General features: G+C 54.1%; 1 protein-coding gene across 1 annotated transcript; it reads right to left on the reverse strand.

The window, feature by feature from the left end:
• Positions 1-593: 593 nt before the first annotated feature.
• Positions 594-4,592, reverse strand: RTL1 (retrotransposon Gag like 1). The gene has a single exon (XM_007095270.2). The coding sequence runs from the start codon at positions 4,590-4,592 to the stop codon at positions 594-596; it is 3,999 nt and encodes a 1,332-aa protein (XP_007095332.2).
• Between the last annotated feature and the right edge of the window lie 4,788 nt (positions 4,593-9,380).

Consider the following 9,380-nt stretch of genomic DNA (forward strand, 5'->3'; position numbering starts at 1 on the left):
AGGGTGGGCGAGGGAGGTGCCACGGCGCTCCACGAGGTGTGAGCGCGGGTGGGGGGTGGGGGCGGGGGGATGGGGGCCCAGGGGAGCAGCGGCACCGGCGGCGGAGGGAGAAGAAGTCAGTGGAGCCCCCGAGGTCAGTGTCCCAGGGTGGCTCATGGTGGCCACTCGTCACTCTGGGGGGGGCAGGGGGGGGCGGGTCCCCGGCCCCTGCTTGCTTGGCTGCGTCTGCTGTGCCTGAGTCTTCACCTGGCCTTGGGTCATGGGGTCGTCTGCTCACCACTGCTGTCTCCCTCATTGACGTCACTCCGGGCTGCAAGCCTGGGACCCCGGGCAGTTCAGACGGGACTGTGGTTGTGTGGCCCTGAGCCGGCTCTCTGGGTCTCTGATGGTCGGATAGCCCGTTGCTGTTGCCACAGACGCCGCCGCCCTTCTCGAAATGTTTGCCCTTCTCGAGGGGGTTCCCCTTGGGTCAGGAGTGGCAGGAGTGGGGCGGGGGCCGTCGCCGGGTGCGAGCGAAGCAGGCCGAGGCACGGGGCAGGCTGGAAGGAGACTCGGTGGTGGTGGTCGGGCGCGGGGCGGAGGAGCGGAGGGCTTCACTCGGGGCTCGCGTCGTCCTCGCCAGCCGGCGGCTCCTCTAGCCTCGCGCCCTCCGGGGGCTGGCCCGCCGGCGTGTAGACGGCGGTCAGAAAGCGGATCAGGGCCCTGGCCGCCTGCTCCTGGCCCAGGGGGGTGGGCCGCCCGCCGGCGCCGCCGAGGGCCCGGGGCAGCTGTCGGCTCAGGAAGGCGAGGACCTCAGAGGGCGCGGGCAGGTGTCGGCGGGGCCGCAGGGCCGCCTCGCGCACGTCGCTCTCCGGCTCGTCCTGCGAGGTGTCTTGCAGGCCGTCATGCAGGCCACACTGACGGTAACGTTGCAGGTCGTCTTGCAGGGCTTCTCGCGAGACGACATCCTCATCGCCGACGTGCAGCTCCAGGCGGCGGGGCCCTCCCGGGAGGGGGCGGGCGCCCCCCGGGGGGCCGACTCTGACCCCGAAGGACTCGCACAGCAACAGCCAGAAGCCGGGCGCGAACCGCAGGCCCCGGAGGGTCAGGGGGCGCAGGGCCCGCTGGGGGCCCGGGAGCAGCCCGCCCAGCTCCTCGGCCGGGACGGCGCTGGTGCCCACGGGGCGGGGCACCTGGGCGAGGAGCTGAGCCGCGGCGGTGGCGATGCCGCCGTCCGCGAAGAGGGCCGCGGCCTGGCCGAGGCGCAGCCAGCGCCTGGGCGGCCGGGCCAGCGCCGGGGGGGCGGGCCGCGGGGAGAGGCGGCGCTTCAGCCTCAGCAGCACGAGGAGGGCCGCCACGGCCAGGGTGTCCTTCCAGAACAGGAGGCCGCGGAAGAAATGCAGAAGGACCGCCCTGATCTGGGCCACGCTGAAGTGGGCGAGGAAGCTGTTGAGGATTTGGTCGATGGGTATCAGGGCCAGGAACTCTTGCTGCAGGTTCCGCCCGGTCGGCGCGTCCTGCTTAGGTGCGTCTTCGTTCTCCTCCTCCTCCTCGTCCTCCTCCTCCTCCCCGGAGTCTAGCGACTGCTCCCGGGGGGCGCCCCCCGTCGCGAACGGCGGCCTTGCCCGGGCGGCGGTGTTGCGCCGGAAAGGCCGTCGGTTGAGGTTTCTCGCGGGCGGCAGAGGCCGGCCCCCGTCTTGCTCGGGGCGCTCCATGACGTCGAAGTGGAAGTGTGAGAAGAAGAAGACCCAGTGGCCGGGGAGAAGTACGGTGAGCCTGTCATTATTCAGAGAGGCTAGATCCTCTGTGTTGAGAAGGATCATGATGGGCTCCTCGGTGTTCTCCAGGTAGCGGCACCATACCGTGAAGGCAGCCCTTATTGGAAGGATCTTCATCTCCAGTTGAGAGTAGGCCACTTCGATAGCCGAGATGTTGCGCGAGTAGAAGGCGCAGGAGACCCTCTTGCCGGTTTGGTCGTCTATTTGGACGAGGGAGGCGTGCAGAGCCGTCTTGGTGGCTCCCGTTTCCAAGTAGAAGGGGTTCTGCGGCTTGGGGTGGTGCAGGAGGGGCGCCTTGCGGAAAGCCCGCTTCAGGCACTCGAAGGCCTCCTGCTCCTCGTCCCCCCAGGAGAACGCGTCGCTGGTCAGCAGCTGCCGGGCCAGCGGCTCCGCGATGCTGGTGAAGCGCTCCACAAAGTGCCGGTAGGGGAAGATGAATTCGATCAGGTGTTGCAGGGACTTCTTAGAGCCAGGGGTGGGGTAGCCTGTCACGGTGGTCACAATCCTCTTGTTTAGCTTCACCCCTTTGGGGGTTATGACGAACCCCAGGAACTCGACGGTGTGTCGGTGGAACTGGCTTCTGTCCAGGGAGCAGTAGACGCGGTGGTGGCGGAAACGCACCAGGACTTGTCGCACGTGTTGGAAGTGCTCCTCCTGGCTCATGGAGTAGATCAGGACGTCCTGCCCGTAGGAGAGCACGAAGTAGCCTAGCATGTCCTTTAGGATAAAGTGGACCACGTCCTGCGGGATGGTAGGGTCTGAGGATAGCGGGAAGGGCTGGTAACTCTCTGTCTCTTGAGGCTCGAACCCAAACGCCGTTCTCCATACATCTTCCGCTTGGCGAATGCTCGCGCTTTCCTCCACGATGGTGCCCCGCAGCTCCAGCTTTGTGAACCATGTCGCTCCGTGTAACTGGTCGAACAGTTCTGGGATCATCTGTACGTAGTCCTGTCTGTTGGTCAGCATGTCCTGCGGGTCCCAGTATTCATCCCGCGGCCTGGCACTTTCTTGCACCCTGGCACCCACAGGTTCCCACGGCGCGATGGAAGGACATTCGTAAAAGGTCTCGCTGTGATCACTGTCTCCAGCCTGCTGAAGCTCAGAGGGCTCTGATTCAGAAAGATCATCGGATCCGTCTGAGCTTGGCTGGTCGGAAGTCTCATCATCTGCTTCCTTCGGGTTAAACACGTCGGCCAGGTCGGAGTACAGGGGCGGCAGTCCGGGCAGCAGGCTTATGGCATGCCTTTCCAGCGCGATGCATGGCGGGGGCGGGCGGAAGCACTTCTGCAGACAGTAGGGAGAGTGGAAGGTGCAGCGGCCTTTGATCCAGTCGACTTCGGGGCTGTGGGTCCTGAGCCAGTTGACGCCTAGTATCACGGAGAAGTTGGGGGACGGAACGATGTCGAATTCGATGGGCTCCTGGTGGTTCTGGTGAATGCACACCAGGGGCTCCGTGTGGAGCCAGACAGGTTCGTTGCCGACCAGGGAGCCGTCCACGCTTTGGACCATCTGCGGATAGGGCTTCTCGTAGAGCTCGACGTAGTGCTCTTGGGCAAACCTCTCATCCATGTAGTTGCCGCCTGCCCCCGAGTCCACCAGGGCCTGAACCGCGACACTGTGGTAGGGGTTCACTCTGATCAGGAGCAGCATGAAGAGATGGTCGCGGCTGATGACGGGGCGGCGGTCACGGGACAGCCAGCTGCTCACCATCCACCTCTCTGGGGCAGGTGAGTCGACCCAGGTCAGGTTCCGCGGGCGGGCCTCTGGGGGCAGCCTGAGCATTGCCCTCCTCTCTGCCAGCTTCTCTTCGATCTGCAGGACGAGCACAATCAGGCTGTCCAGCGAGTCCGGCTGAGGGACCCTGAACAGATAGTGCCGGATCTCCTCGTTGAGCCCCTGGCACAGGTGGGCTTGCAGGACCTCATCCGACCAGCCCAAGGTGGGTACCAGGCCCTGGAACTCGTTGATGTACTCCGTGGCGGTGCGAGTCCCCTGCCTGATGTTGAACATGGCGTCTTCCGCCACACGCAGTGCCTGTCGGTACTCGAACATACCTGACATGGCCTCTAGGAAGGCCGGGAAGTCGTCGATCAGGGGGCTGCCTTCTTGCACCAGCGCTGTGGCCCACTCTAAGGCCATGCCCGAGAGGTGGCAGATGACGTACCCCACTCGCAGCCGGTCGTTGCAGAACATTCTCGGGTAGCTCTGCAGGATCAGCTGGCAGAGCACGATGAACTCGTGGTATTCCCTGCGATCGCCAGAGAAGCGGGACGGCACGGGCAGTTGGCCTGCGTGGATTCCTTTCATCAAGATCTCTTCCGCCACTCTCTGTTGCTCTCTGAGGTCTTGCATGCGGAGGTACAGCGAGATGATGGATCTCACCGTGGCCATGAACTCCGAGGTCTCGGAATCCTCCTCGAGGCGCCCCTCCTCTCTCGTGCTGGCCAGGTCAGTGTCGTCGGCTTCCTCGTCTCGGGCTCCCCGTGGGTCGTCTGATGCTCCTTCCATCCCGCCAGGTGCCTCGCTGGATGGATCCCCCACTTGCTGACGTGAACCATTGCGTGACTCCTCCAGGTCTTGGAGTAGGTCATTGGGTGGATCCTTTATTTCCCTACGTGGGCCACTGGATGGCCCCTCCATGTCTTGGCGGAGATCAATGGGCAGCTCTTTCATTTCTTGGGCCGGGCCCCCGGCCGGCCCCTCCGCCTCCCTCGCGCCGCTGCCTGATGTCTCCACGGTGGTGTTGGATGAGCCCTCGGAGGACTCCATTTGTTTTGATGATGGATTCTTACGCTCCATCATCGTCTCAAATGAGTCTTCAGAGGGTTCTATCATTTCGTCGGATGGAAAGGAGTGTTCTCTGAAGACTGGTAAGGTTGTGACGCGTCCGGTCAGCGACTGGGACCGCAGCGATCAGAACCTGGGAGTGGGAGGCGTGGGGTGGGGGGGGGGGTAGTAAAGGCAGCTGTTTAGGGACTCACGGGGTCAAGGTTAGGTTCTCTGGGCCAAATCAGATGCCCGGCTCATCAGAACAGAGAGAAACTGGGGAGAGCCTCCCGTGCCCAACTTAGGGAGCCCCAGGGAGAGAATATCTGTCCGCCCCTGACCTTCTCCCTAGTCTCCTAGGCTTACTGGGCCTATCTGGCCCGCCTGCTTCCCCCCCACGGCTGTGAGAAATTCACAGCCCATAAATTCTGTGAAGCAGTAGGCCCAGAGCGGCCGCCGTGGCAGGCAGGCAACCTGGCAGGATGCGCTGGCCGCTTCATCTGCCCCTGGCATACGTGCCTGGTCAACCCTCCCTCCCTTCTCTGGTCACCCAGAAGTCACAGAGGTCATATGTCAGTGCCATCCCGGAGCAAGCCCGGCCCCCCCCCCCCCCCCCCCCCGGTTGTGAGGTGGGAATCTCTAGCTAGCTGATGCCAACTGTTTAACAAGGTCAGGGGAAGGGGGGTGGGTGGAAATGGGCAGGTTGGCCCCAATCCCATCAGTTGGGTCAGCAGCCAAAAATAGCTCTCACTTCCTCCCTCAGATTCACAGTAGATATTGGGCTGGTGCTGGGGGAAGGGCAGATAGAGACAGTTGGCTTTCATTTCTTCCCCGTACACGTCTACAAAAACCCTTCTGTGCGCCAGAGACTTGCACGCGTGTGACTGGGTTCTAACTCAGATGTTTGGCTGATTTCTCTTACTCTTTATTCAGTTTCCAATGTCCGCATCTCTGAGCTGTCAGGGAGATCTGCAGATCCTGTCCCCGCCCCTCCTAAAACTGCCACTTTCCCAAGATCAGCCTCTCTCTGGGAGGGGGGTTCAGGGATCAATTCTGCGTGCGCAGACATGTGTACATGCCCCTCCGGTCTTACCAGGCAGGCTGGTTTTTCCCTCTAGCAGACCACCCTCCCCATCACCCCCCCCCCCCACCTCGGTGTCTCTAGTAGAGCTGGGGTAGTGAGTAAGGGGTGGGACAGGGAAGGGCATGAGGTGTCTCTGACCTCTAATTGTCTTGGAAGGGAATTTTGAAAGTTGAGTCATGGGTGGTTTTAGTGGGCTGAGGCTGAATTTAAAGCGATGTTTTGGTTTGGGGTTATTTGCACATTTCTTCTCCGCTGGGAGAGCAAATTGAATTCTGGTTATCCGAAAGATTAGTTCTGTGGTTACCACTCTGTCTACATTTAACACCTTTTGTTACTTGTCAGTTTCCTTCTTAGCCACGGGGCCCATCTATTAGGAAAAAAAAAAAAAGCATTCCCTCATTGGCTAAAATCCAAACTTCCCTACAAGATACGCGATTCTGATCTGCTGTTTCTCAAAATTAAGTACGTTCTTGTTAGCGTGACTGTTAAATTCGATCCTGCAGAGCCTCTGATTAAAAGGTTTTGTTGTTTATTTACTGTTCACAATATGAAATCCAAACCTTTTAGCGTAAAAATTCCTGACACAGAAATTCACCAAGATCATTTCTTGGCTAAAATGTAAAGGCCTTAGAATAATAAATTCTGCACATGTCATTCCTCAAGGTAGAGATTACATTTTTTACCATGATGCACCAATTATGTATAATCACCATCGTCATCATCGCGTCACCATTGAAATCTTCACCGTCACCATCATAACCATCGCCATTGTCACCATCGCTGCCGTCACCATCGCCATTGTCACCGTCACCATCGCCATTGTCACCATTGCCATCGTCGCCATCGTCACCATCACCACCGTCACCATCGCCGTTGTCACCATTGCCACCATCACCATCGCCATTGTCACCATCGCCATCATCACCATCGCCATTGTCACCATCGCCATCATCACCATTGCCATCGGCACCATCGCCATTGTCACCATCACCATCACCATCGCCAATGTCGCCATCGTCACCATCACCATTGTCACCATCGCCATTGTCACCATTGCCATCATCACCATCGTCACTATCACCATCACCATCGCCATTGTCACCATCGCCATCATCACCATCACCAATGCCACAATATATACATAGCACAGTACCTACATTAACTCATTTGTCCTCGTTGAAGTCCTATGAGGCATTTGCTATAAAGTACGATTCCAAGTTCCTAATGTAAAGTTCTGATTGAAATACAAAATTTGACTAATTCATCTGCAGACTCATCTATTAGAAATCAAAATCTCCTTACATCTCTTAAAACCCTTTATTGGCCAAAACTTAAAACTTGAAAATTTGAATTGGCTGAAATTTAGATTTTAAAATGGAAAAATTTGAGTTGGCTAAAATTTAAAATTTCAGATATAAAATCTGTGCATGTCTTAAAACTGTTGAAACCCTTTATTGGCTAACATTTAAAATGTGTTGGCTAAAATTTTAAATTAAAATTTAAAATGAAATCTATCTCTCTTAAAACCCTTAAAACCCTTTACTGGATAAAATTTAAAATTGAAAAATTTAAGTTGGCAAAAATTTAAAATTTTAAACATGAAACCTGTATAGGTCTTAAAACTTTAAAAAAATTTTATTGGCTAAACTTTAAAACAAAATTTTAGGGGCACCTGGGTGGCTCAGTCGGTTGGGTGTCTGACTTTGGCTCAGGTCATGATCTCACCATTCATGGGTTCGAGGGCTGTGTCCAGCTCTGTGCTGACGTCTCAGAGCCTGGAGCCTGCTTGGGATTCTGTGTCTCCCTCTCTCTCTGCCCCTCCCCTACTCACACTCAGTCTCTCTCTCTCTTCTCTGTCAAAAATGAATAAACATTAAAAAAAAATTTAAAAAAACTTAAAAATTTAAGTTGGCTTAAAGTTAAATCTTAAAATTGAAAAATTTAAATTGGCTAAAATTAAAAATTTCAAATATAAAATCTATATCGCTCTTAAAACTTTAAAGACTCTTTACTGTTTAAAATTTTAAATATAAAATCTCAGTATGTCTCTTAAAATCTTTAAGACCCTATATTGGTTAAAATGTAAACTCCTTAGCCAGATAATTTAAAAACTAGATTATACCCTTAAAAAAATTTTTTTTTTATGTTTACTTATTTTTGAGAGAGAGACAGAACACAAGGAGGGTGGGGCAGAGAGAGAGGGAGACACAGAATCCCAAGCAGCCTCCAGGCTCCAAGCTGTCAGCACGGAGCCTGAGGCGGGGCTTGAACTCATGAACGGTGAGATGGTGACCTGAGCCAAAGTCAGACACTTAACCGACTGAGCCACTCAGGCGCTCTTAGATTCTGCCCCCCCCCCTTTTTTTTTTTAATTTTTTTTTAACGTTTATTTATTTTTGAGACAGAGACAGAGCATGAACGGGGGAGGGTCAGAGAGAGAGAGACACAGAATCTGAAACAGGCTCCAGGCTCTGAGCCGTCAGCACAGAGCCCGACGCAGGGCCCGAACTCATGGACCGCGAGATCGTGACCTGAGCCGAAGTCGGACGCTTAACCGACCGAGCCACCCAGGCGCCCCAATTCTGCCCCTTTTAATATAAGTCCATACGTCTTAACATATTTACAGATTTGATGATATAACTGATTAAATCATTCACCTTTCTTGTTTTCAATCTAAAATCTAATACCCTTGGCATGTTACAAAAACCCGATCTTCATATGCTTTAGCATCAAAGGTCAAACTTTTGTCAGGATACATAAAAGTTGTCCCGTAACTGCTCTATTCAAACTTACGAAAGTTTCTTTTCATTGCTTCTGATATCAAGTTCCAATCACTTAGCATAAAATAAAAAGTTTTACCGTGTAATGTATCTGCAAACTGATGGATATAAATCCCCAAATCTTTCCAGGCCACTTCTTAAACTTAGTTTTGAAGTTTACTGGCTTAATTCCAAGCCTCTAAGCATTATATAAAAAGTTGACCGTGTCATTCCTCAAAATAAAAGGTCGCACTTCCTTGCAAGGTACACGAATTTGGTCTTGTAATTTATGCTTAATGCCTTATAAGATCGCTTAATCACCTATGAGATAAGATCTAAACTCCTTAGCAAAATATACACATATTGCTCTCTGATGTCTGCAGACTACTCTTTTCAAACACAGAAATCTTAGCATGTCACTCTCTTAAAATCTCTTAATGGCCCAAATCCAAATTCCTTAGCACAGCACAAATATGTATTCCCGTCGTTCCTCAAAATAGGTCCAAACTCCTCAGCGTGGTATGTAAACTCAGTCATAGAACCTCTGCCTAAGACCTGCCCCGCGTCTATACTAACTTGCTATAAATGATCCGGTTGGTTCAGCATAAAGTGCAGACAGGGCGCACTTGGGCCGAGGGGTACCTTCTCTGAGCTGCCGATGCAAGCTCTTTATCTGGTTCATCAAATCCAGACACCTTAGCATAAAATACATTTGACCCGCTAATTCCCCCGCAGACGAAACTCTCATCAGTCACTCCTTAAAACCCTTTACTGGCTAAAATCCAGCCGCCTCTGCATGAGGGTTCAAAAATGAGATCATATCCCTCCCCAAGATGAAATGCTCTCACATAAAATCACATCTCCTTGGCATGTTATAAAAATCTGATCATATTATCTTTACCATAAAAACCCAGTCTTCTAGCTCCGCCAAAATGCATAAGTTTGATCATGTAACTCCCAATTTAAGACGTTCCAAGGTTTCTGCATTGCCCGTAACATAACGTCCCAACTACT

This window comes from Panthera tigris, chromosome B3 (assembly GCF_018350195.1).
Source record: "Panthera tigris isolate Pti1 chromosome B3, P.tigris_Pti1_mat1.1, whole genome shotgun sequence".
Classification (NCBI taxonomy): domain Eukaryota; kingdom Metazoa; phylum Chordata; class Mammalia; order Carnivora; family Felidae; genus Panthera; species Panthera tigris.

What these genes read in the sequence shown, in the direction of transcription:
- RTL1 (XM_007095270.2), bottom strand. Translation starts at nt 4,592, where the DNA reads ATGATAGAACCCTCTGAAGACTCATTTGAGACGATGATGGAGCGTAAG.